We start from the raw sequence: 27,882 nt of genomic DNA, 5'->3' as shown, positions 1-27,882 counted from the left end.
ATTCCCTTCTATAAAGAGAAATAATTGATAATTAGAAAAAGACACTCAATTATTCTTTTCTATAAAGAGAAACAACTAATAATTAGAAAAGACTCCCAATTAATATTAGGATTCTGTAACTCTGTATCCTTTAATACCCCGCCACAAGCTGGAGAACAAATATTGATGAGACCCAGCTTGGAACAAATATTCTTAAAAGATTGAGGACTTAAAACTTTGGTATAAATATCAGCCAGTTGCTATGTGATGGAAATGGGAAGCAAATGGATGAGACCCTTCTTTAATTTTTCTCTGACCACATGACAATCTATTTCTATACGTTTTGTACGCTCGTGAAATACTGGATTTGCTGCAATGTATCTTGCTGAGTCATTGTCACAGTATAAAAGAGATGGTTGCTCAAAAGGAACTTTGAAATCTTGAAGAAGATAAGTTAGCCATTGAATTTCACATGTAACAGTGGGCAATGGCCCTGTATTCAGCTTCACAAGAACTCTTTGATATTGTTCCTTGCTTTTTTGATTTCCAAGATATGAGAGAATTCCCAAGATACACACTAAAACCAGTCACTGATTGTCTTGAATCACTACAGGTGCCCCAATCACTATCACAAAAGGTTTTCAGGTGGACAGAGGTAGTGGAAGAGAAAAATAGACCAAGATGTACCTGAGTGGAGAGATGGGGCCCAGGCACGGTCGGTTGACGTGGTGCAATTGCTGACGTGTTGACCTTCTTCTCCTCTGGTCGACTGTCCTTTCTTGCTGTCTCCTTTGGTCGGTCGTCCCTTCGTGCTATCAACTTCGGTCGGGCGGGGGAGGGTACCTGCGAAGGCACTCCGACGCTCAAGTAAGTATGAGATTCTAAGCGCAGTTTCGTAAGTGAATGAAAACGTACCTTTCTCTGGCTTGAGCACAGTATTTATAGGATTGCCTAATGGGCTTTCTATCCCTTGGGCTCAGGGTGGTTATGGATATGTCTTGTCAGTCGTGCTCCGGAATACCCGGGGAACATATCTTCTCTAAACGCATATTCCTTATTCTTCGGAGGTGTATCTTAACCACCTTAGCTTGTCACATAAATGCCCTTACATTTATTGTGTATACGGCCGGTCGGCCACGTGCGTTCGTTTCCATTTAGTGTATAAGGCCGGTCGGCCACGTGCGTTCGTTTCCATTTAGTGTATAAGGCCGGTCGGCCACGTGCGTTCGTCCGGTGCCTACCAGTACACTTGCCCCCCAGGCTCGAGGTGAATAAAAGCCGAAGAGTCGTAATAATTGTTGTGCCTTTCGAGTTGTCAGACATTAAATTTAACGGAATGACGGGACGTTCGCATTAGCGAAGAATATTTTCGGTTAGGCATCGGACAAGCGGCCTGCCTGCATGGAGCACCCCTGGAGGACGACCAGTACGACAGAAAAAATAATAGTTGATGGAAAGCTGGTGCCGATCAACCCCGATGATAATTTAAATGAGGAGGCCGAGGGGGAGACCCCTGGCCCACAGCCTGACGCCTCTTTTGAAGAGTTAATGAACAATGTGGCATAGAAAATTGCTGGACCCGACATGTGGGCAATGCACACTTGCATAAATAATTCTGATTACATTAAAGTAATAAGATAATTCTAATGCCGGACGAGGCATAAATAATTCTGATTACATTAGTAATAAGATAATTCTGATGCCGAACGAGGCATAAATAAGTGAATAATTCTGATGCCGTAAGAGGCATAAATAAGTGAATAATTCTGATGCCGAAAGTGGCATAATAATTATGATTACGTTGAGGTAATAATATAATTCTGATGCCGAACGAGGCATAAATAAGTGAATAATTCTGATGCCGAACGAGGCATAAATAAGTGAATAATTCTGATGCCGAACAAGGCATAAATAAGTGAATAATTCTGATGCCGAACGTGGCATAAAAAAGTCTGATTACGTTAAGGTAATAATTCAGATGCCGAACGAGGCATAAGATTGAGTAAATAATTCGGATGCCGAACGTGGCATAATAATTCTGATTACGTTAAGGTAATAATTCAGATGTCGAACGAGGCATAAGATTGAGTAAATAATTCTGATGCCGAACGTGGCATAAATAATTCTGATTACGTTGAGGTAATAATATAATTCTGATGCCGAACGAGGCATAAATAAGTGAATAATTCTGATGCCGAACGAGGCATAAATAAGTGAATAATTCTGGTGCCGAACGAGGCATAAATAAGTGAATAATTCTGATGCCGAACGTGGCATAAAAAAGTCTGATTACGTTAAGGTAATAATTCAGATGCCGAACGAGGCATAAGATTGAGTAAATAATTCGGATGCCGAACGTGGCATAATAATTCTGATTACGTTAAGGTAATAATTCAGATGTCGAACGAGGCATAAGATTGAGTAAATAATTCTGATGCCGAACGTGGCATAAATAATTCTGATTACGTTGAGGTAATAATATAATTCTGATGCCGAACGAGGCATAAATAAGTGAATAATTCTGATGCCGAACGAGGCATAAATAAGTGAATAATTCTGATGCCGAACGTGGCATAAAAAGTCTGATTACGTTAAGGTAATAATTCAGATGCTGAACGAGGCATAAGATTGAGTAAATAATTCGGATGCCGAACGTGGCATAATAATTCTGATTACGTTAAGGTAATAATTCAGATGTCGAACGAGGCATAAGATTGAGTAAATAATTCTGATGCCGAACGTGGCATAAATAATTCTGATTACGTTGAGGTAATAATTCAGATGCCGAACGAGGCATAAATAAGTGAATAATTCTGATGCCGAACGAGGCATAAATAAGTGAATAATTCTGATGCCGAACGAGGCATAAATAAGTGAATAATTCTGATTTCGTTAAATACCTATGAAACCGAACGAGATATGAATTGAGTAAAGGACTAGGAGATTTGGATTTTAATTTAGTGCCTCGTTAAAACCTTCCCGGTCGTAAACCCTCCTTAGGGAAAAACCGACTGAGCGAGGAAAGAGTTCAACTGTAATAAAATTTGAGATGTGTGGCATTCCACGTTCTCGGTATTTCCTTCCCAGATAAATATTCTAAATAATAGGCTCCACCGGCTGCCGTATCAGCTATGCGGAAAGGTCCTTCCCAATTGTTGGAGAACTTGCCTCCTTCCTTCCGTGCGCTGCTCCGCATTCGCCATACTAAGTCGCCTTTGTGGAACAATCTTGGTTTAACTTTGGAGTTGTATCGTCTGGCCGCCCGAATTTTGCATGCTTCTTCTCTAATTCTACACTTGTCCCGGAGTTCGTTGATGAGATCGAGACCGACCGAGAGGCTTTCCTTGTTTAGATCAAGATCAAGGGTTTGCCGGCGGAGAGAGGGTTCGCCAATCTCGACGGGGATCATAGCTTCGGTGCCATACGTTAGGCTGTACGGCGTTTCTTGTGTAGTCGTCTGAGGAGTACAGCGATATGCCCATAATACTTCTAAGAGTTCTTCAGTCCAGTTGCCTTTTGCTGGGCCGAGACGTTTCTTCAGTTCGTTCAAAATAACTTTGTTTCCAGCTTCTGCCTGTCCGTTTGTTTGCGGATGTTCGACTGAACTAGCGATGTGTTTGATGTGGAGCTTCTCGTAAAATTCAGCTAACGTTCGGTCGGTGAATTGCCAACCGTTATCGGTGATGATGATTTGTGGAAGCCCGAAGCGGCAAACGATATTTTTCCATACGAAATTTTGAACATTGCGGGCGGTGATTGCAGTCAGGGGCTCGGCTTCGATCCACTTGGTGAAGTAATCAATGCCGACTAGTAAGAATTTACACTGGCCTTTACCGGGGGCGAAAGGACCAATGATGTCCATACCCCATTGGACGAACGACCAAGGTGATAACATAAAATGGAGTTCCTCAGGCTTTTGATGGGACAAAGTGCCAAACTCTTGGCATTTAAGACATTTTTGTACGAAATTGGTGCAGTCACCTTGGACGGTCGGCCAGTAGTATCCAGCCCGGAATACTTTGGCAGCCATTGTCCGTGCGCCGGAGTGAGTTCCGCAAATTCCTTCGTGCAACTCTTGGATGACATAGGAAGCTTGGTCTGGTGTCAAACATTTAAGGAGTGGTTGGGTATAACCTCGGCGATAAAGGTCGTCGCCGATTAAGAAAAAACGGGCGGCCTGCAGCTTCATGGTTTTTTCGCCGAGAGGACTACATGTGCCGTCGAGTAAATATTGCTTGATTGGGGTAATCCAAGTAGATTCCGTGTCGGTCGTCAGGCATTCCTGTAGGTCGATGCTTGGGCGTGCAAGCGTAACATGGATGACCGACCGATGCATTCCTTTACACTTCGTGGTTGCTAACCGGGACAAGGCGTCCGCGCGGGTATTGTGATTGCGTCGAACGTGCTGCATAGAAATTTCAGAAAAGGTGCTCATCGACTGTTTGACTAAGTGATAGTATCGCTGTAAAAAGCTTTCTCGGACTTCATATTCGTCGTTAAGCTGACCGATGACAAGCCGGGAATCACTTTTGCAAATTAACTTAGTGATTTCTAATTCTTGAGCGAGACGTAGACCGGCTAATATGGCTTCATATTCGGCCTGGTTGTTTGAAGCTTTGAAGTCGAATTTGAGGGCTTGCTCGATGACAATCTCGCCGGGGCCTTCCAAAACAACTCCAACGCCGCACGACCTCTCGTTCGAGGAGCCATCAACATATAAGATCCATGATGAATGTTCGGTCTCGGCTGAAGAAGTAGTGAGTTCAGCTGCGAAGTCGGCGAGAGCTTGCGACTTGATCGCTCCGCGTGGTTGGTACTGAATATGGAATTCGGATAGTTCGATCGTCCAACCGATCATTCGTCCGGCTAAATCTGGTTTAGTGAGGATCTTTACAATAGGGTAATTTGTCCGAACAATAATCCGATGATTCTGAAAATACATACGCATTCGTCGGGCGGTAATGATGAGGGCCATGGCTACCTTTTCGATCGTCTGGTATCGGATTTCGGCGCCATGAAGGGCGCGGCTGACGAAGTAAACCGGCCGTTCTTCAAAATTAATTTCTTGCACTAAGGCTGAGCTGACGGCTTCGTGTGAAACGGCGAGGTAGACTATGATGGGTTCTCGTGCGTCCGGTTTCTGGATGACCGGCGGGGTTGATAAAAAAGTTTTCAAATCGAGGAAAATTTCCTCACATTCGGTCGACCACTCGAAGCGGAATGCTTTTTTCAGTAGTCGGACGATTGGCCTCGTTCGTTCGGCGAGTTTAGGAACAAATCTGGATAGTGCGGTGAGTCGGCCGATAAGTCTCTGAATTTCCTGAATGGAGTTGGGACTTCGCATTTCGGAGATAGCTTTGCACTTCTCGGGGTTAGCTTCTATGCCTCTATGAGTTAGCATAAAACCTAAGAACTTCCCCCCTTCGACGCCGAACGCACACTTGTTCGGATTGAGTCGCATCTGGTGTTGGCGGAGGGCCTGAAAAACTTCTTTTAGGTCGGCAATATGTTGTTTGCATGAGTCGGACTTGACGACGATGTCATCGACATAGACTTCAACATTCCTACCAATCATGTCGTGGAATACGTGGTCCATTAGTCTTTGATAAGTGGCTCCGGCATTTTTGAGTCCGAAGGGCATTACTTCATAGTAGAAATTGCCGGAATCAGTCATGAAGGCCGTCTTCTTCCGGTCGGCCGGGTGCATTTGGATTTGATTATAGCCAGAGTAGGCATCAAGGAAGCTGAGGATGTGATGTCCGGCTGCACCGTCGACGAGACGATCAATGGTAGGCAGAGGATACGAGTCTTTTGGGCAAGCTTTATTGAGGTCTGTGTAGTCAACACACATACGCCATTTTCCGTTCGCTTTCTTCACCATAACCACGTTGGCTAGCCATGTGGTGTAATGGGCCTGCCGAATGAATCCAGCCTGTAACAATTTGTCGGCTTCCTCACGTGCGGCTTGACGTCGTTCCTCGCCTATATGTCTTTTCTTTTGAGCTATTGGTTTAGCTTCTCTATACAGTGATAATCGGTGAGTGATAACCTGTGGGTCTACGCCAGGCATATCAGCGGCCGTCCAGGCGAAAAGATCGGAATTTTTAACAAGTGTCGTCCCGATGGCCATTCGGTCGTCCGGTTTCAGCGAAGTACCGATGTGCGTAGTGTGGCGATCATCGCGAAGCGGGAATGGATGCAAGTCTTCTCCTGCTTCCATACGGGGATCGTCCATGCGAGGGTCGAGGTCAACAAGGGCTATCATTTGACGACGGGACATGTGTCGTCCGGAACGCCGTGTGGGGGAACGTCCTCGTTTTTGCGGGACTCGGTCGTCCGTATTGGTTGTATAGAGTCGTCGAGTTGGCTCACTTTTCAAACTTGCTACATAGCATTCCCTAGCGGTTTTTTGATCGACATGGATGGTTGCAATGTCGTGGTTAGCCGAGGGGAATTTCATGGCTAAGTGTGGAGTGGACACAATGGCTTTTAATCTGTTAATGGACGGACGACCGAGCAGGATGTTGTAGGAAGTTTGTGCGTTAACCAGGAGGTATCGTACGTTTATTGTTTTATGGAGGCCGTCTTCCTCACCAAAGGTTGTGTACAAGTCTATGTACCCCTTAGTATCGACCCGCTCACCTGAGAACCCTACAATTTGTTCGTTATAGGGCTGAATATGTGCTTCTGGGATGCGCATTTTCTTGAAAATGTCCCAATACAATATGTCGACCGAGCTACCCTGATCTACCAAAGTCTTGGCAATTGCGAACTTGTCAATTTCTACAGTGATGACCATGGGGTCGTCCTGGGCTGGATCTATGGCTGTAAAGTCTTCGTCAGTGAAAGTAATCGGAGGTATATGTGGACGCTTCCTCGTGGTAGCATGAGCGGACTGGATGTCACGAAGATGTTTCTTTCGGGCGGAATTTGAGCACCCGCCACCGGCAAATCCTCCAGCTATATAATTTGTTTCGTGGTTCGGTTCGCCCAAGTTAACGGGTCCAGCAATCATGTTGATGACTTCGCGGACTCGTTGGCGAGGTCGGGCGTTTCGGTCGGGACTTGTGCTACGGGGGCGTGTACGCCGAACGGGGCTTTCGCTGCGTTTTCGCGAAGTCTGGCTACGGTCAGTGTGGCGTTTGTAATCGTTACGGTACGACCGGTCGACACCACGGGAAGGACGGTCAGTATTCCGTGGTGGGGATCTTGAACTCCTTGTCCTCTTGACGAACTGCCGTAAATGGCCAGCTTGGATGAGTTCTTCAATTTTATCCTTCAAAGCTTGACATCCTTCGGTCGTGTGACCGAAATTCTGATGGTATTGACAACGCTTAGCAGTATCTGCATTCGGTGGTGTTTGATACTGCTTCAATGTCGGGATTAGGTCCGTTTGTAGTGCTTCATCTAGGGCTCGTCCCCTCGGCACAGTTAAAGGGGTGTAACTGTTAAACCTGGGGATTCGGCCTCCCCTATTCCGGTCGGACCTCAGAGTGGTTCGGACGGTTCGTTCGGTTTCGACTTCTCTTTCTTTACTTTGGGTTTGGTCTTTAAGGGCTCCGAATCCGACAGCTTTGAACCGTTGATGGTAATCAATGTGTTCTTCGATTTGCATGAATTTGGTTGCTCGAGTTCGAAGGTCCTCCATGTCTTGAGGTGGTTTCTTGATGAGACTTTCAGTGAAACGGCTCGGTCGGATGGCCGAGACCAAATGGTGCAATGCAACCTCTTGTTTGAGCCCTCGGATGTTCATGCATGCTTTGTTGAACCTATCTAGAAAGGTTCTAAGAGATTCACCTTTTTCTTGTTGTACCGCTAGGAGAGACATGGAGGACATGTGATGCGGTCGGCTAGTGGCATATTGAGTGGAGAATTTTGCGGCTAGGGTGTCAAAATCGTTAATGGAGTTTGGAGGCAGCTCTGTGAACCAGGTAAGAGGTTCTCCCTGGAGCGACGTGGGAAATACTTTACACCACACATTGTTATCTGTGGTATACAAAGTCATTTGCGTCTTGTAGATATTTAAGTGTTCGTCCGGGTCGGTCGAGCCGTCATAGAGTTTAATGACGAGGCCTCTCCATTTGTCAGGAAGTGGAGTGGTGATAATTTCGTCTGTAAAAGGATGACCCCTTTTCCTTGACTTTCTTTCGACTGTTTCAGCTCTGGAAGCAGGATTGGTATTGGCAGGTGTAGGTATGCGAGAGGCGGTTCGGTCGGCCATATGGGATTGGCCTTCTCGTTCGGGATTATCGACCTGTTGTTGGAGTCGTGCATTCTGCTCTCTTAATAAGGCGATTTCTTCTTCTTGGCGGCGTCTATCTTCTTCTTGGAGGCGTCTATCTTCTTCATGTTGACGATGGTCTTCCATCCCCTTTTGTCGCAGTTCCTCCATCTGAGCTTGGAGGATTTGAATCATAGTCATCTGTTCTGCCATAGCGTCGTTGTTGTTTCTTGTCGCAACCATTATAGCTTCAAAAATTGAAGATTTGCCTCGGCCCCACGGTGGGCGCCAATTGTACCTGAGTGGAGAGATGGGGCCCAGGCACGGTCGGTTGACGTGGTGCAATTGCTGACGTGTTGACCTTCTTCTCCTCTGGTCGACTGTCATTTCTTGCTGTCTCCTTTGGTCGGTCGTCCCTTCGTGCTATCAACTTCGGTCGGGCGGGGGAGGGTACCTGCGAAGGCACTCCGACGCTCAAGTAAGTATGAGATTCTAAGCGCAGTTTCGTAAGTGAATGAAAACGTACCTTTCTCTGGCTTGAGCACAGTATTTATAGGATTGCCTAATGGGCTTTCTATCCCTTGGGCTCAGGGTGGTTATGGATATGTCTTGTCAGTCGTGCTCCGGAATACCCGGGGAACATATCTTCTCTAAACGCATATTCCTTATTCTTCGGAGGTGTATCTTAACCACCTTAGCTTGTCACATAAATGCCCTTACATTTATTGTGTATACGGCCGGTCGGCCACGTGCGTTCGTTTCCATTTAGTGTATAAGGCCGGTCGGCCACGTGCGTTCGTTTCCATTTAGTGTATAAGGCCGGTCGGCCACGTGCGTTCGTCCGGTGCCTACCAGTACACAAGACTTGGAGCCCCTTTGATATATCTGAGAATTCTATTTGCTGCATTATAGTGAGCAATTGTAGGCTTAGCAAGAAACTGAGAAAGTTGTTGCACATAAAATGTTATGTCAGGTCGGGTATTAGTGAGATACATAAGCCTTCCAATCAATCTTCTGCAGGCTTGAATATCTGTGAAAGGAATACTTCCAGTAGAAGAGAATTTCTCATGATTATCAATAGGAGTGGGTGCAGGTTTGCAGGCTAAAAGACCTGCATCGGTTAATAATTCCAATGCATATTTCTTTTGATTTACCATTATTCCTGTCTTACTTCTTGCTATTTCGAGACCAAGAAAGTATCTTAAATTCCCAAGATCTTTAATCTTGAATGTCTAATTCAAGGCTTGTTTAATTCGAACAATCTCTTCTTTATCATTTCTGCCAATATTATATCATCCACATATACCAATAATGCTGTAAAAGATCCTTCAAAAGAATTAATGAACAAGGAATGATCATTCGTAGATTGAGTATATCCCATAGAAAGCAAAAAGGATGACAATTTGGCAAACCATTATCTGCTGGCTTGTTTAAGGCCATATAAAGCCTTTTTTAGTTTACAAACTTTTCCTGGTGGAATAGAAGTCAATCCAGGAGGAGCAACCATGTATACATCTTCTTTCAAATCTCCATGTAAAAAGGCATTGTTTATGTCTAATTGTTTCAATTCCCAATTATAAATAGAAGCTAAAGAAAGAAGCAACCTTATGGTGGTCATCTTTGCTACTGGAGAGAAAGTATCGAGGTAGTCAATGCCTTCTGTTTGTGTATATCCCTTTTGCTTTATACCTTTCAATTGTTCCATCAACCTTATATTTTATTTTGAATACCCATTTGCAACCTATGGCAGCTTTGTTCTGAGGCAGAAGAGTAGTCTCCCAAGTTTGATTTGACTCTAAAGCAGATATCTCACATTGTATAGTTTTTCTCCAACAGTCATGTTTCACAGCTTCAGAATAAGTGTTTGGCTCAACATGTGAAGAAAGAGACATAACAAAAGATTTGTAAGAAGGTGATAAATTGCTATAAGACAAAACAAAATTCGAAGGATATTTAACGCTTGAAGATGTACTGGAAACATTAAGATTACAATGATAATCCTTTAAATACTCAGGTGATTTTTTTATTCTTGTGCTCATTCGGACAAATGGATCTGATTCAGAACTTTGTTCTATATCATGATTTTCATTGAGGTTTTGGTCTATATGGGAACAATTTCCTTCTGAAACCTCAATTTGTGACTCACAATTATTATCACTGCTATTTTCAACATTATCACAAGGTGTATTATCACAAGGTGCAAGAATGGCTTGTGATGGTTGACTTAAGACAAATTGATCTTCAGCAAACAAAATTTGATCATTAATATCGGGATTGTTAGTTTCATTACTAGTATCTTGAACCCTTTGGTATGGAAAAACATGTTCATAAAAGACAACATCCCTAGACACAAAAATTTCTCTTGATTAAATATTCAACAAAATATATCATTTTGTCCCCCGTTGAAAACCAATAAAAACACATTTTGATGCTCTTGGATCAAATTTTCTTCTATTTGTTGACAAGGTGCTAGCATAACATAAAGAACCAAACACCTTTAATCCATTAAAATTTGCATCAATTTTGAAAAGCATTTCATGAGGAGAAGAATAATTTAAAACAGGTGTGGGAAACATGTTTATAATATGCGCAGCATGTATCACAGAATATGACCAATAAATTTTGGGTAAATGAGATTGTATCATAAGAGCTCTTGCTACATCTAATAAATGACCATGTTTCCTTTCAACTATACTATTTTGTTGTGGAGTATTGACACATGATGTTTGATGTATTATTCCTTTACTGACAAAAAAATTAGTCATGAAAAATTCAGTTCCATTATCACTTCTTATTGTTTTTATTGTTGTCTCAAATTGTGTTTGAACAAAAATAACAAAATTTTCCAAAACCTTAACAACTTCAGATTTTTGTTTCAAAAGAAAAATCCATGTATACCTCGAATAGTCATCAACTATGGTCAATAAATATTTATGACCATGAACTGATGGTATTGAGTATGGTCCCCAAACATCTACATGAATCAAATCAAAATTTTTTTTTTTATTTAGATGTACTAATAGGAAAAGAAAGTCTTTTTTGCTTTGCAAAATGACAAACATCACAAACAAAAGATTTGTTATATTTAACAAAAGGAAATTTATTCTTGATAACATCAATACATTTATTTAAAATATGACCTAATCGAAAATGCCAAAGGGTTTCTAGATCACTAGCACTGACATTAACAATATTGATGGTGTGTGTACATTCAAGGGGTTTAATTTGAAATTTCTGGTAAGATGGGATCCTGAGTATATAAAGTCTATCTTGCGTCTTAGCGTTTCCAATCATCTTCATTGTTATTTTGTCCTAAATGTGACAACCATTAGAGTCAAAGGTAAGAACACAAGATAATTTATCAATCAATTTTGCTACGGAAAGAAGATTAAAATTGAAGCAAGGAATGTACAAAACATTGTCCATGACATGATTTTGATTGAGAAAAACACTTCCAGAATAATTGACAATGACTTGATTTCCATTTGGTAATTTGACATAAATAGGATCAATTTGATGATATGAAGTGAAATAAGTTAAGGATGAACAAATGTGATTAGTAGCACCACTATCAATAATCCAAGAACTAAAAGAAGAAATAAAATTATTACCTGTTTGATTGGAGGGATTGGAGGGAATAATAGAGACTTGATTAGAAGAATTGCCACTGGATTTGGTCTGTTGTAAAAGAGCTAACAATGTTTGATACTGCTCAGGAGTAAAACCAATTTGTTGAGACTCCACTTCTGACTTTGAACCTTCATGATTCTGCTCATTATTATTGAAATTTGTATTCTGAAAAACTGCATTAGTATGACTCTGATCATGGTTCTGATTTTTGAACTTGAAATGAGGAAGAAAGCCATGCTTTTTATAGCATGTATCAATGGTATGCCCTGTTCTTCCACAATGACTACAAATTTTGGAAGTATATCCTCTTCCATTGCTTCCTCTTTCGTATCCAGCACCTCTGTCATAGGTTGTAGCATTGTTTTTATAACCTCCTTTGCTAGTAGCAATCATTGTCTTGGATTGATCACCAAATATTTGCCTCTCTTGTTGTGTAACAAGAGAGCAAACTTTATTCAAGGATGGCAAAGGGTTCATCAATAGAATTTGAGTTCTCACAGTCGAATAATTATCATTTAGCCCCCTTAGAAATTTGATAATCTGGTCTTGTGTTTTATATTTAGAAACATTCACAAGAGTATTGCATTTAGAGGCACATGAAGAAGCGGATAGCGGGCGGAAAAGATAAAGTTCATCCCAAAGAATTTTTAACTGAGTGAAATAGTTTGTAACAGTCAACTCACCTTGTTTAAAAGAAGAAATCATCTCCTGGATATCAGAAATACGAATCATGTCTCCTTGTGAGAACCTTTTCTTTAAATCATTCCATATGTCAAAGGCATTGTCCATACAAATGATGCTCTGCGCGATGGATTGAGAAACAACCTTGAGAATCCACGAAACAACCAACATATTGGCCCTCTGCCATGTTGGAAACAATGAATTGGTACGATTGGGATCTATAGTTCCATCAATGAAACCTATTTTGTTCTTTGAAATTAGGCTCATTTGAAACGAACGAGACCAATGATGATAATTTGGTCCCTCAAGAATAATAGTGATAATAAGAAATGAAGGATTATCTGATGAACTAACATGGTAAGGTGAACTAAGATCTTGTGAGGGATCATCAACTTCACCCATGAATAAATGTAGCAAGCAGAGAAAAAAAGGGAACATAGATGAACAAAAGAGTAAACTAAAGACAAAGGATATGAGAATGAATATCTCTTCTTTCTTATTATTCAAATCAAAATAAATGGTCTGAATATATACAAGTAATGCACTCATTCTAGTGTTTAACTAAAGAAGGAAATAATCAATATTAAATACTAGAATCATAGCACACAAAGATAAAATAAAGGTTATTCCCTTCTATAAAGAGAAATAACTGATAATTAGAAAAGACACTCAATTATTCTTTTCTATAAAGAGAAGCAACTGATAATTAGAAAAGACACCTAATTATTCTTTTTTATAAAGAGAAGCAACTGATAATTAGAAAAGACACCTAATTATTCTTTTTTATAAAGAGAAACAATTAATAATTAGAAAAGACTCCCAATTAATATTAGGATCCTTCTGTAACTCTGGTATCTGTATCCTCTAATAATTGGGGATGAAATTTCAAAATTCAGAGGTTTATTATTTGTTTTCTTGACTTGTGATTTTCTTATGAGCATAATTAAAGTTTGTTCGAAATGTTAATTCAAACTTATCAAATTATCTATCATTTTTAATTTTCTATACCTTGTTTATATAATTATTAAAATTTAATATTTAATTATAAGTTCATGAAAAAAAATCATTTACTCGAGACAAATACAAAATATTTAGTTTGTGAGATTTATAACTTAGAAGTTAGAAATAAAATAATTAGTTTTGTTGGGCTCTCCCATTTAATGATTTTGAGTCTTTTGATGAATGCATAAGTGAAAAAGGATGTAATGTTAAGGTTGAAAAGTTCAAGATGAAGAAGATGATGAAAATATTGACTTAAATGGATGGATCAAGTTCAACTAATCCAACTATTAATGCATTTAATATTGATAATTTATACTTTTTGTTAGAGGTGGATAAAATCACAATCGAATGGTGATAAATATACTACTCTACTTTTAAGTACAAAAAATGTATTATTCCTTTTAAGTATAACTTTTGACCTAGTGCTAAACTTTCATTCTAACAATTAGTATTAAAGTCAATATCACGAGTTTCTTTTTTAGTGGGACAATTGTTGTTGAGTAGATTGTAATTACATCGTGACCTTAATCAAGTGAATTAAAATATAATCGAATCATAGTGCTTCAACTACTATATTTTTAAATGAAAAAAAAATACTTTTAACTATCAATTATATTTTTTATTTAATAATAAATGTTTGATAAAACAATTTTTATATCAATATTAATGATCCATACTTTTCATATGAGAAAGAGGAAGATACTGATGGTAATGTTGGAGATAGTATTGTTAGAGTTTTGGACAAAATATAGAAGACATATTTTTCTTTAGTATTATTAAACTTATTGGAGCCAAATCTTATAACTTATAATATACAGGACTAAGTTATGCCTGATTTACGTAAGTGAATTAGTAAAACTTATAATATATGTTACTTTAATCATGGTAGAATTCTCAAACCACGAGGCTTTTGATAGAAAAGACGCAAACGAGTTCTTCTGGGTATCCAAAGTTCTAATTAAAACATTTTCATTATTTGAATTTTAAGCATCGATTGCTTTAATTTTAATTTAAAAAATTTTAATCCTGGATTTTGTAAAATGGGATCAATTTTAATCCTTAGTATTAATGAAAAATGTAGTAAAAAATTAAACAGATAACATTTTACAACATGGACAAAACTTCAGAAAATGGATTCGAAAGATTTATTTGTATCATTAGTCTTAAATTTTTAAGATATTAATACAATGATTAGTGATATGCAAACTTTAAACAACCAAAATTAAGTATGTGGTGAAATATCATTATTGAATTTAATCACCATACACCGACTTGGAGGAGGGTTTGTATGAATGAGAAAATGATGACTTTGATGAGGCTGTTGTGCCCTAAATGGCCCAAGACACTTCCAAACAAACTCCAGTTGGTTGCATTACTAGCTCCCACGTGGCACATGTCAATGTGACATCATAAACTGTCGGTGGCCAACTATAAAAACTGTACATTAAGCTAAAAACTTAAATAATTAAATTATTCTTTATATAGTGTACTCTTAATAAGATGTTAAACTTTTGGCCTGTTCATGGAAAAGATGTACACAAATCAATTACGCGCTGTTAATAGAAAAACTGAAGAAAATAATGTTTCAAGATGCCAATCATAACAACGATCTGCCATTATTATCAACGTTGGTTGGCCTAAACTTGTCGAAGGGCACAAACTAATTAGAAATTTTAATAATTCTTAACTATATGGCATATTTATAATTTGATGAAAGTATAGTAAATTTAGTTATTTAAATAAAATAAGTAAAGTTTGCAAATTGTACTTGGACAATAAAACAGTTCCGTTTTTGATAAAAAATAGGAAGCATGAAAGTGTTGTCGCCGTCATGTGGTCTTATTTACAGAACAAGCTTTCTGGGTTGCTTTTGGATATTGCTTTAATTATTAAATTGAATCGAATTGAAATCAGAAAAAAAAAACAGTAAAAAATACATTAATTTTTCTTGCCTTCTCCTCCGCCCTCTTCCACGTAAGTCTTTTTCCTTCTATCAGCTGTGGCAAGAACGCAAATGAGGAGAAAACACGTGGCATAAATCCCGTGGATCTTCCAATTCGTCTTGGGCGGTTGCTGCAAGACCACCCTGTGGAACACCGTCACGTAGTAATGCAGCCCAACGGCGAAGCCCACGAAGACCTGGGCCAGGCCCAAGAACTTGGAGCCCAGCCCACAGTCGGTGGAGAACACGAGGACGAGGTACATGAGGAGGAGCAGTAGATAGAAGACGTAAGCGAGAGTTTGCAGCACCTGCAGGCACAGATACGTGGACGGCGAAGTAGAGTATAGAAATTTGAGTGGTTCAAGACCGGTGAACAACGATGTGACGCAGAGAACGGTGAAGTAGATAGAGAGGTAGACTTGGATGAAGATCAAGATTTTCTGGAGGGAGAAATAGGCTTTGAGTCTTGAGCAGAGGAGAGAAACTAAGAGCAAAGGGATCAATACGAAGAAGCATGAAATGACGGTGGCGACGGTGGGTGCATATTTTTTTCCGACGTAGGGTTTGAAGCCTTTCGTCATTTCGTTATTGGCTTTGGTGAGGTAGGCTTTGGAAGTGGTTGAGAATCGTTCGAGGTCGGGGAGGAGTGTTTGGTGGAACTTGTTCGGTAGATCTGTGAACTCTGAAACCAAATCATCTTCCTCCTCCAGAATCCAACTCGCTGGTGCCTGTTTCGTAGGTTTCTTCTTGGTTTGTAGCAGTGGAGTCTTTTGCTTCTTGTCTGCTGCCTCGTGACTTTGATCTGCTTTTGCTGTTTTAGCTTGCTTGTTGTTTTTGTTGTCGTCGTATTTGGTCGCTTTTGTGGTTTTGTTACCTGCTTTCGCGAGATCCAATGGTTTTGAAGTGGAAAGCGTGCTGGATTTTGATGTTGGGGATTTTGAGGTGACGTTGAGCTTCTTGATCTTTGTGGCGGTGGAGTTGTTGAGTTTCTTGACGGCAGTGACGGTGGTAGGTTTGGCTTTGGAAGTTGAATTGGTGGGGCTAAGCTTGAGTGGCTTGGTTTGGTTTTTGGTGGAAGTGTTGTTGGGTAATTTTGTGGTTTTGGTTTGGTTTTTGGAGGAAAGGATATTGGATTTGAGGGTTTTTGCTTGGTTTTTGGAGGAAATGTTGTCGGATTTGATTGTCTTGGTTTGGTTCTTTGAAGATAGAGCAGTGGGTTTGATGAGCTTGGTCTGATTTTTGGCGGATTGGGTGGTGGTTTTCTTTTTGAAAGGTTTCTCTAGCTCTTGTTTTTCTGCACCCAACATTCTTCTCGTACTAGACAAGTGTGTGGTCTCACATTGATGTTCGAAACAAGAACTGAAGCAAATAGATAGAGAAAGGAATAACAGAACAGAGAACAGTAGTACCTTTCTGAGATTAAGTTGAGGCATTGGTTTTCCTGGTTTCTGCTTCAAGATCTACAAACAGAGGCTCCCTAAGATCTAGCTATATAGTAATTAATACATAGAAGGGTCACATGCGAATTTATTAGCATCAAGATTTGGGAAGGGAAGAAAGAAAAAAGGGAAGGGAAGGGTAGTGTGATAAGTAAGGGTAGGATTTTATAGTTTGCACTATTGGCGAGTGAGTGAAGTGGGAAAATGGTAGTGTTCGAGTGGAATTGTGTGCTGCCAAAGTAGTAGGAGACGGTGATCTATCACATGGCCCGTTTCAGATGGTACAATTTCACTGCTTATCTATGCCTCACTTCAACTATTTTAATCTCCACCGTTTAATACATCTCTCATCTCCGATAACTGTGTGATAGCCCAGTCAACGGCTCAGATTCATCTTAACCATCTCTGCACCATAAGCCTGAGGAAGAGAATCAAAAGGGTTCAATTATTTACATTTGTTCTACACGCGTCCCATTTTTATATTGTGCATAAATTAAGGGAGAAATCATCCACTTGTTAGAGTTCAGACGAATGCATAGACCATTAAGTCAAAAGGTCACAAGACAACAAAGGAAGAGTAATACATTGAATTAATGCTTTAACTCTTGAAATTATAAAAAACTTATTTTAGTTTTTTAAATAACTAAAACATGAATAGTCTAGTTACTATTTTTCTAATTTTAAGAATAAAATAATCATTAGTCATTATTAAACTGCTCATTGTTTTGATATTGTCAGAGAGATAAAAAAATGTCAATTTTGCAATTTTGGAAATTAAAGGAATTAATGTTGCATATTATTTATATGAGTTTCTTTTATACCAATTATGAGAAAACTCTTCCTAACCTATAATCTTATGCGTCTTGAGGGCATGGATTAAGCAACATTAAATGCAATTTATTGAATATTTTTAATTTATTAAGAAAAAAAGAGTTAAGCATTTTTCAATATAATAATTTTTAATAGAAATATTTTTATCTCTAAAAAAATAAAACAAAATATTTTATTTTCCAATGAATTAATTGATACTTTGCGATATTAGTTAATATTTTCCGGTTTTAATATTTATTTATAAACTAAAAGAGTACATATATTTTTATTAAGATATCAACTTTGTTTATTTTAATCAATATTAAAATATAATTTTGAATAGTAGTTTTTTTATATCATCCTAAAGTTTTTGTTTGAAAAATTCTCAATCTATACCAATGAAGTTATAAGGAGCCTATAACAAAATTGTTTGAATTCATTTTACCATATAAATCTATACTATTGACTTTTGTGACAGTGCAAAGAGAAGGGTTCAGGCTCAGAACATATCTTCCAATGCTTCCTGTAATAGAAATACATTTCAATCCTTTTATCATTTTTTCATTATACAAGATAAATTCGTAAAAATGGATTTTAAAAAAATATAATAATAAAAAAAATTACAATTAAATGATAAAAATATTAAAATAATAATATTAAAGTTGTAATATAATTATATATATAAAGTTTGTGGATTGTCTCGTTACCCATTCATAATATATATATATATATATATATATATATATATAAGTTTAGGATTAAGACAATATAAGATATGCAAGGAAAACAAATTAGACATGATTTTGTGAAAATTTGAAAGTTAAGGTTAAACAAAGCTATTGCACTCCAAGAAATAGTTGACTTTCTTATGGATGGAGGGAGCATGGCAAAACAAGATGAAAAATGTTTTATTAACCCCTATGTCATTAATACGATATCGCTTGGATCGTATTAATTGATGTTGCAGACGTAATATTTGGTGAGGATGTGACACTGACTTTATATTATAATATATGACCCGTAGCACACATAAAACTGGTTACCTATGTGTTTGTAAGTGGTTACTTATGTGACGCACACAAAATTGGTTATCCATGTGTGTAAGTGGTTACCTATGTGAGGTTTATGGTCACCAACTCTTCATGAAAAAAATCATTTTTTTTAATAAAAAACATATATTACATCGGTTAGATGACTTAATCGATGTAAAAATCATATATTACATCGGTTAGATAGCTTAACCGATGTAATAACCCTACCAGAACTGGTTACCCAACCACAAGTTCTTCCACATATACTGACACATCCGAAACTGGTTACCTGTGTAAGTGATTACCTATGTGACGTTTACGATCCACCACTCTTTATGAAAAAGAAAACAATTTTTTTTAATATAGATCATATATTACATCGATTAAATAACTTAACCAATGTAATATGTGTCATTCTGAATAAAAAACATATTACATCAGTTCTAAGAAACGATATAATATATATTTTTTTATCCTATTTTAAAGTTCACGTTGTTATTGCATCACAATGTTACTCTATCATGTCATTGAGAGTTTACAATGTATGTTAGTGTTAGAGGACATGAATATATCAATATATCACGACTCAAACAAGATGCATGGTAAAATAAAAGTAAAATTATTATATTATTATATTTGATTGTGAAATGTATGTTCTTCCAGTGTTAATAAAACTTTTCCAAATTAAAAACATAAAATGGATTTAATCTTCATCCCAAATCTCCCTACAGGTTCTCGAGTCCAAAAGAGTTTCAGAAATCCTTAATTGTGAAAAATCTTGATTCTCAAAAACCCCAAGAATGCCTTTGTTCCAAAAATTCTTAGAGGTGTCTCAAAACCCTAAATCCACAAATCACTGAACAAATCTCCATTCCCATCCAACTTTCCACGCAAGTTGTGAATGTGATCGTCCATGAGAGCAATGAATCGAAGCCTGCGATTTGGATTGATTCGATGTTGTTTTCAAGACAGCCCTCGCCGATCTGATGATTCTGTAACCTTTGGCGCCAACAAGTAAGCGTTTTTCCATTATCTAGGATTTTTATTTTTCTAATTTGTTTTCCTTTCCACTGTAGATTCCAAATCATATCTCTCACTCCATCCACTTATTCCGTTTGTTTGTGTATTCGAATTCACTTTTGTATGCTATCAATGTTTTAGTGTTTTGTTTATATACGTGTTGAAAGAATTTTAAACAAATTTCGTTTGGTGTTAATTGAGGATTTTTGTGAATAAATTGCATTCGACTGAAATTTAATCTTGCTAATGTTCATTTGTTTTTTCTGTTTTAATTGACTCTTGTTCTGGTGCTGTAAGCTTAGTTTAGTTTTTGTTTATTATTGATAGGAAATTGTTACCACGACATTGTTTTAATGGTGATACCAATGGTTCTTGATTAGCACTCACAGAGTGCTGAAGAGATAGACATTGAAAGAGAACAGAGAAGTAGGCCCCTGCTACCTCTACTTGGCATGCATGCAATTTGTTACAATCCACTCTCCTAGGCTGGTGCCAATTACCTCACAAAAACATGACCCAATATGGAAACATGTCCAGATGTTTAAGAATAGTGACAAGGTGCAACTGAAGTGCATATATTTTTTGAAGATGTTCGAGGGTGGTGGGATTCGTAGGATTAAGGAACACCTTGCTTGCCAGAAAGGGAATGCTTCAATTTGCAGTCGTCTCCCCCATGATGTCAAACTTAACATGCAACAGAGTTTGGATGGGGCTGTGGTGAAGAAGATGAGGAAGCAGAAGATCGAGGAGATTATAAGTGTTAATCCTCTGGGCATTGCTGTAAACTTGCTTCCCAATAATAACCAGGTTGATGTCAATCAGGGGCTGCAGGCCATTGGAGTGGACCACAATTCAAGTTTGGTAGTGAATCCTAGTGAAGGAATGAGTAAGAATATGGAAAGGAGGAAGAAGACGAGAGCTAGTAAGAATCTTGCAACAATTTATGCTAACTCGGAGGGTGTTGTTGTTGTGTAGAAGAATGGATTGTTTCCCAAAAAGATGGACAGTCACATTCAGAATTCAGTTTTTTTATGACATTGGTGCATCTTTTGGTGTTGTGAACTCTGTCTATTTTCATGAAAGATCGAGATATTTTCATGAAAGATCGAGATGAACACAGGTGAGTTTGATTCTTTCCTGTTTATTTTGGATGTGTATTGTATATATGAGATAATTTTAATCTATGAAAACAAAATAACAGGGAGATTTTTAGAGTAGATTTTCTCAAGCTAGATTTGAGGCAGCATCTTATACTGGACAATCTGAATCATCCCACATAGATCCCTGCAAAGGAAGATAGAATAAGGACTAAAAGTTGACTTCTTGTTGCAGGTGAAAAGAAGAAAGATCGGAGGTTGGAGAACTTGTCCATAGATTAAATTAAGTGATAGTCTGAAACATCATGGAGGTTCGACTTCCTCTCATGATTCAAAATACATTCTATAGGTAAAGGAACAAGTCCGAAATTATAGAGAAGACAACGAGAGACTTAATCGACAATTGAAATAATTGGTTAGTGTCGTCTTTCCTTTCTTTTCACTTCATGCATGAAGCACATTTGAACTACAACAATCACCCAACATTCTGTAGCTTAAATAACAAGTCTGAAATTATAGGGAAGAGGAAGACAGTGAGAGACTTAGTCGACAATTGAAATCATTGGTTATGCACAAAGTGCATTTGAAATTTGAACAAGTGCAGAAGTAACAACAACAATTTGAACAAGTGCAGAAGTGACAACAACCACCAAACCGACAAGAAAAACAACATGAACAATGCCACATGAAGATATCGATTATGTTTATTATTAGGAACTTCAAAAAGTTGAACTTCATTTGGACTATGTTTCTACTTTATTTTGGTTTAGTTTGGATAATTTATCTTAAAGTTTTGGATCTTGGATTATGTTTCAAGTTCATTTGGATTGTTGATTATATTTCAACTTGATTTGAATTTTTGAATTATGTTATGTTTGAATTTGATTAAGTTTGAACTTGAAATTACTTTTGAATTTTGTTTTATGATTGAGTCATTGCATTGGATGATGTTTGATTGTTCTAATGAATATTATAGTTGCAACGCATAATATTGGTGCGATATATCATGTTTGAAATTAGTTTGGATGATATATGTTGGATAGTTTGGATTATATATGTTGGATTTGGATTATGTTGGAATGTTGATATCTATTATTTTATTTATTGTTTTAATTTAGTTTAATTTTATTATATATATATATATATATTAATAAAATATTAAATTAAGCAAGATTTACGTAAAGTCATGCCAGGGGACTTTGAGACATCAAGAATGATTGAACATGATACATTCATTAAAAAATAATTAATAAACATCATATCAACAATTTTCAGAGTTGTCCAATAGATATTTATTCTGGAACAAAAAAGCTATCTATAACAAAATATAATTTTTGTTGATCAAATGAACCACTGTTTCCTTGCAAAAGTGAAGTAATACTAGGACAACAAAACTTTCTTGTCATCATCTTCATCTCCCCTGGGACAATCGATGTCAAAGTTGCTACTTTCCTTACCATTCACCCCATTTGATTCTACATCAGAAACTTGGCAATGTTGTTCTTTAGTGGCATCTTCCCATTGTAGATGGTGCATTTCTGAGTCCACTAAGGATACCATTTTTGCTCGTTCCCTGTCCCTTGGGTACGTGAAGTAAAGCAATGAATAGACGGAGACACAGATTATCATCGGAATTAAAATTGCAGTGTAAAGTGCCTTAGCCAGAGACGCAGCATTTTCCCTGTCAGTTTGAATCCCCACAGAATCCGAGGATCCGCTTGGGATTGGTCTGTAACCATAAACACGCTGAGCCAATACTCCAACAATTGGAGGAGCAAAGGATGCCAAGATAGACTCAAATGAACAATCCAAAGCATATATAGCTGTTCGGGACTTCTCAGGGACTATTTCTGCAAATATTGGACTGTCCACACTGTTACATTTCAAATTCAACTAAACAAACCTCCATTTAATCACTGTTAAACCCTTCTTAGCTGCACAATCTTTTTCTTTACTTCCATTTGCCTTGAAACTTATCAACACCATCTTTTATTGCTAAAGCTTTCATTATGATTTTATATTCATCATCAAAATATTTATGACCGCCATTTTTTTATAACTAGTAAAAGATAATTTTTTTAATAAGAATAAATGCTTGTTGTAAATAAAATTATAATATTTTTTTTAATTAAAAAATTACAATTAGAAAGTGATTCTAATATCAACATATTAATAAATTTTTTCATTATATGATTATTAATTCTCTATTATCTTAAAATGAAGTGGGTTTAATAAGGATAAAACTAGATCCAAATATTATAACTAATTATAGATTTATTATTATTATATTGATATAATTTTTTAGAATCCACAAGACATTATTTTAAAAAAACTTGCCAAAAAATAACAACTAAGAAAATAAAATTTAAATTTATAAGAAAAATAATGTTTTGAACCGTCACTTTAGAATGCATAACATAATTATTAAAATAATAGTGAAACTTGTTACACTAAAATTATTAAATATAAACTAAGATAAAAATAATTAATTGTTATATTGATAAAATTATATTATTTTATAGTTAAAAAAATATTGATATCTAAATTAGTTTATGTTACTGATAATTAGTTTCTAAAAATATATTTAATTAGTAATCAAGGTTTTAGTTAACAATTTTAGAATCTAAATAATTGGTAGCCAGAATTATTCATGATAACTAATTAAATACTAATTTAAATTAAATTAAAATTATATATATTAGTTAGAACCAATAATATAAACTAATTTAGATACCAATAACTTTTTAATATTTAAAATAGTATATAATTTATTCAATATAATGACTAATTATTTTTATCTTCAAAATTAATTTTTATTTAATGATTTTTTAAGTAATGACAAAAAAATAAATATACTCATTTACTAATTCAATAAATTAATATTAGTAGGTTTTCAAATGGATGTTTTTATAGTCATGGTGCCAAACAATCTTTGTCATTATTAAAAAAAAATAAAGAAAAAGACTAAACAATCTTTTTCATTATTTAAAAAATAAATAAAGAAAAAGAGTAAATTTAAGTGTAAAAATCTATTGAGTATCGAAATATGATAGTCTATAGGATAAATACACAACTCTCCAAGCTAAGATAATCTGAAATTATCTAGAAAAGTGCATTTAAACAACACCATCATAGAGAAGTGGTGAATGAAACTTATACATAGACTTTTAAATATGAAAAATCTATATAAGCTCCCCTATATTTTTTACCATCTTCAAATTATCTTTTATCACCCATATTTACTACAATAATATTTCATTAAACTTGTCTGCTAAACTCACATAATAAAACAACATCAAGAACGAACTAAGAAAAGTCACATAAATCATCAGCGAGATTGAATTAAAAAACTAGAATCCCATATTAATTAGAGAAAGTGTTTGATTATAGCTTATAAACCTTATAGGAAGAACCCTTTCTTCCACCTTACATCTCTGTTTGATGTTTTGATGTTAGAAAACACTTTGACTTATCTCTATTGTTTATAAAGGGATTGAGGCCATGTACTAGTATAAGAATTCCTCACAGCTTAGACAAAATATAGTCATTCTGAATATGAAAAAACATAAGGTATTAGAGTTATGGAAACGTACTTGTTAGTCGCCGGAGCATTCCAGGCAGAGGTGAATCCCATGATGACTAGAACAAGACCATGCATGAAGGCAGTGGATGAATCATCTGGCAATCCCAACAGCAAAATTGCTGCTAAAGGAATCACTGAACCAGCGCTTATTTGTGACAGTACTATTCTACCAGAGTTGGGTAACTTTTGGGATAAAAAATCTCCCATCCACCCTCCAAATAGAGATCCAAATGATGCAGCAACAATAAATAAGGTCCAAAGAGTTGCTGTTGTTACATGGGAGAATCCTATTAGTTCTAACCAAAGCGTGGCAAATGACAAACCTGACCAGGGGAATGATCCAAACACTCCCTGAGCCACAATTATCTGAAAAGTTGGAATTCTAATCACCGACTTTGCTTCCTTCATTAGGTCTTTCATTTCAGAACAAAAGGACTTGTTTGGAGCTTCTTTTGTTGCTTTGTCATCGCTCTTTGAATAGTGTGGATCATTAGCGAAGAGACGGACCAATATTCCCACTATAATACTGATCAGTGCAACCAGATGAAAAGCTATTCTCCACCCAGGTATACCTGCAACTGTGGTTGAGGCTATAAGTACAGAGCAGAGTCCACCAATGATGCTTCCTAAGTTTCCTGTGAGTTGCAGCCACCCAAAAGCCATACCACGGTTGTTATCCACGGTTGAGTCAGCAACCAGAGACTGAATTGCTGGAATAACAATGGCAAGTCCTATCCCATTCAAACCTCTTGAAATTGCAACCTGATAATCCATATTATGCAACACCAAGGTGTAAGGAAACACGCACATGATTCTAGGAAAACTTGGGCCAAAAAAAACATGATCCATACAAAATTATAATTTTTTAAAGCAAATTATCTTGATGTTGGTTATACTTGTATCTTTTACATTTTGAACAAGTCGTATGATTATGTAACTTTTGGACACTATTGAAAGTTAATCACAGTTTTATGACACAAATGGAATGAGAAAGAGGAGAAGCCTTTTCTAGACTGTGTTCATTAATTTCCTTTCTGGTAAAATATCATGTTAGATACAACAGAACTTCATTCTTTTATGAAGAATAGTTGGTCAAACATTTACTATAAATTTGGCTTTTTTAACTCTTACATATTTAGACACCAGTAAAACGATTCAATCTGGATTATAAATAACTTTTTTTATTTAATTTAATGCAATATTTGAAAAGTTTTAATACAATAACTGACTTGATTTATACTTAATTTTAATTGTGTATTTCTCAAAACTGTTCAAATTTAATTTATTTTTTTTATGTTTAATAGTTCTGCATTCTAATTAAGCTCAAAATAATTGTTGTTTAGTTTAATTTATTATCTTTTAATGGACCTTTATCTAATTACTTGTAAGTATTTCATTTTTACATTTTGAAATGTGTGATAGAGGAGCATCTGATTTGATTATAAACAGTTATTCTGATTTATAAGATTGAGATCTAGGTCTAAAAGTTGTGTTATATAAGAAAAGAAGTGATGAGGAGAAGAAGGCGGTTAGGAAGAACCTGTGTGAAGGTGGAGGAGATGGCAACGAGGAAGGTAGCAGCAGCCCAAAGAAAAGCACCGAGAGCTATGACATGAGCACGGTTGTGACGCGTGGCGAGGTACGCCGCCAGAGGGTAACAGAGAGACTGAACAAGTGACCTAAAGAGTGTGAGCGAACCCAACGCAGTGGGGTCAGCGTTGAGATCCTCACCAACCTCTTTGTACACTCCTGGAAGCAACGACTCATCTGCTCTCTGCATAATACTTGCTAGATTCACCAGCACCAGTGTCGCTGTCTCTGATTTCATCTTCACTTTTCACAACCCAACACCACAGGAACTCGTTGCTCTGTCTTTGGAGTCACACATCTGGGGGCACCACCACAGAGGATCGGAACTTTTGCCTTCTGCAGATGAAGTTTGCCTTGCACGTCATTCCATAAATTTTTTAACAAATTAATGACCTAATTAACCTCTTCTTTACTATTTGTATTAGGTTGAGATTGGTTTATACTTGACTTTGATTAGTTTAGCTGTTGCTTTCTTCTCATGTTTTAATGACCATAAATTTTAATTAATGAATGGTTAGAACTTACGCTTTACTTAATTTAAACTGCACCAAGTTCTAATTTACAAATGTTATCATATTGCTCGCTTTTGTCATCTTCTGCCAAAGATTCTTCTGCTCCATGTGCCGTATCTATATTGTATAGTTTTTTTTTAAAAGTCGTGGGATATATATTTCTTAAGTAAATGGTGGTACAATTTTTGTTTTATTTTGCCTACCGTAATATATACGTATAAACGCATAATAACATAAAATTTAATTAACGTAATACACTAAAACTAATGAATGCTTAAAGAACATTTCAAATTGGTTCATTTATCAAATTGGTTCATCTACATTTTATTTATGAATTTCGAATTTATGAGATATATATATATATAATAATATAAAAATTAATTAAATTAGAAAAGGTAGACAAAGTTGATGTCTCTGAAATGTGAAATGCAGATTTGTAAACAGAATATGAATGCTAATTGTTGGGTTTATTTTCTGTCCACTTCAATCCATCATTATAGAAGAATACATTCAAGGGAGGTTGGTGTTGGCCATTAAGAATTCCACTTTACGTGTTATAAGAAAATGACTCTAATATGGATATAAAAAGAGGAACATGACTCCCAAGAATTAAGCACAGTAAACCATCTTCGATAAACGATTTAACAGACTTATCTATTATTAAAAGATACGCATACCAGAGTTATAGAAGGATCCTAATATTAATTTGGTATCTTTTCTAATTATAAGTTGTTTTTCTTTATAGAAGAGAATAATTTGGTGTCTTTTCTAATTATCAGTTGTTTCTCTTTATAGAGGTGAATAACCTTTATTTTGTCTGATTAGAGCTCTGGTTGCTATATTTATCTATGGGTGAAGTTGTTGATCCCTCACAATATCTTTATTCACCTTACCATGTTAGTTTATCAGATAATTCATCATTGAATAGAGTTTACTCTCTCATTACACAACAAGAGAGGCAAGTTTTTGGTGATCAATCCAAGGCAATGATTGCTACTAGCAAAACAGGTTATAATAACAATGCTACGACCTATGGCATGGGTGGTGGATATGAAAGAGGAAGCTATGCAGGAGGATATACTTCCAAAATTTACAGTTATTGTGGAAAGACAGGGCATACCATTGATACATGCTATAAAAAGCGTGGTTTTCCACCTTATTTCAAATTTAAAAATCAGAACCATCATCAAAGTCATGCAGCCTTTCACAATACAAAATTTAACAATAATGAGCAGAATCATAAAGGTTCAAAGTCAGAAGTGGAGTCTCAACAAATTGGTTTTACTCCTGAGCAGTATCAAACATTGTTAGCTCTTTTACAACAGGTCAAATCCAATGACAATGT

At 36.7% G+C, this 27,882-nt stretch overlaps 3 protein-coding genes and 2 long non-coding RNA genes across 6 annotated transcripts; 2 read left to right on the top strand and 3 right to left on the bottom strand.

Moving 5' to 3' along the window:
• Positions 1 to 678: 678 nt before the first annotated feature.
• On the top strand, positions 679 to 1,647 carry LOC137809791 (uncharacterized). Its single transcript, XR_011080812.1, has 2 exons — positions 679 to 846; positions 960 to 1,647. It is a non-coding gene; the product is annotated as an uncharacterized lncRNA (long non-coding RNA).
• Positions 1,648 to 11,477: 9,830 nt separating this feature from the next.
• Positions 11,478 to 12,913, bottom strand: LOC137809514 (uncharacterized). The gene is made up of 2 exons (XM_068610622.1): positions 11,812 to 12,913; positions 11,478 to 11,512 (listed from the first exon to the last, which is right to left on the bottom strand). Exons 1-2 carry the CDS (start codon positions 12,911 to 12,913, stop codon positions 11,478 to 11,480), a joined length of 1,137 nt encoding a protein of 378 aa, XP_068466723.1.
• A 2,368-nt stretch (positions 12,914 to 15,281) lies between these two features.
• LOC137812314 (uncharacterized) lies at positions 15,282 to 17,286 on the bottom strand. The gene has a single exon (XM_068614244.1). It carries the CDS (start codon positions 16,886 to 16,888, stop codon positions 15,452 to 15,454), a length of 1,437 nt encoding a protein of 478 aa, XP_068470345.1. The 5' UTR covers positions 16,889 to 17,286; the 3' UTR covers positions 15,282 to 15,451.
• Positions 17,287 to 19,399: 2,113 nt separating this feature from the next.
• Positions 19,400 to 21,755, top strand: LOC137812312 (uncharacterized). The gene is made up of 4 exons (XR_011081247.1): positions 19,400 to 19,749; positions 20,083 to 20,875; positions 21,088 to 21,267; positions 21,372 to 21,755. It is a non-coding gene; the product is annotated as an uncharacterized lncRNA (long non-coding RNA).
• A 311-nt stretch (positions 21,756 to 22,066) lies between these two features.
• Positions 22,067 to 26,658, bottom strand: LOC137812311 (uncharacterized). 2 transcript variants are annotated; one of them, XM_068614242.1, is made up of 3 exons: positions 25,976 to 26,658; positions 24,446 to 25,197; positions 22,067 to 22,716 (listed from the first exon to the last, which is right to left on the bottom strand). In XM_068614242.1, exons 1-3 carry the CDS (start codon positions 26,261 to 26,263, stop codon positions 22,233 to 22,235), a joined length of 1,524 nt encoding a protein of 507 aa, XP_068470343.1. In that variant the 5' UTR covers positions 26,264 to 26,658; the 3' UTR covers positions 22,067 to 22,232. The 2 variants fall into 2 exon arrangements, with proteins under 2 accessions (XP_068470343.1, XP_068470344.1); XM_068614243.1 differs by having other exon boundaries at positions 22,067 to 22,702; positions 25,976 to 26,436.
• Between the last annotated feature and the right edge of the window lie 1,224 nt (positions 26,659 to 27,882).

Source organism: Phaseolus vulgaris, chromosome 2, assembly GCF_000499845.2.
Source record: "Phaseolus vulgaris cultivar G19833 chromosome 2, P. vulgaris v2.0, whole genome shotgun sequence".
NCBI lineage: Eukaryota > Viridiplantae > Streptophyta > Magnoliopsida > Fabales > Fabaceae > Phaseolus > Phaseolus vulgaris.
This window is presented reverse-complemented; position numbering and strand designations above follow the sequence as displayed.

What these genes read in the sequence shown, in the direction of transcription:
- LOC137812311 (XM_068614242.1), bottom strand. Translation starts at nt 26,263, where the DNA reads ATGAAATCAGAGACAGCGACACTGGTGCTGGTGAATCTAGCAAGTATT. An exon ending in TCTCCTCCACCTTCACACAG is followed by an intron (nt 25,198 to 25,975) that starts GTTCTTCCTAAC and finishes ATGGATTATCAG; the next exon opens with GTTGCAATTTCAAGAGGTTT. An exon ending in AATGCTCCGGCGACTAACAA is followed by an intron (nt 22,717 to 24,445) that starts GTACGTTTCCAT and finishes CAGTGTGGACAG; the next exon opens with TCCAATATTTGCAGAAATAG.
- LOC137812314 (XM_068614244.1), bottom strand. Translation starts at nt 16,888, where the DNA reads ATGCCTCAACTTAATCTCAGAAAGGTACTACTGTTCTCTGTTCTGTTA.
- LOC137809514 (XM_068610622.1), bottom strand. Translation starts at nt 12,913, where the DNA reads ATGGGTGAAGTTGATGATCCCTCACAAGATCTTAGTTCACCTTACCAT. An exon ending in CAATCCCTCCAATCAAACAG is followed by an intron (nt 11,513 to 11,811) that starts GTAATAATTTTA and finishes TGTCACATTTAG; the next exon opens with GACAAAATAACAATGAAGAT.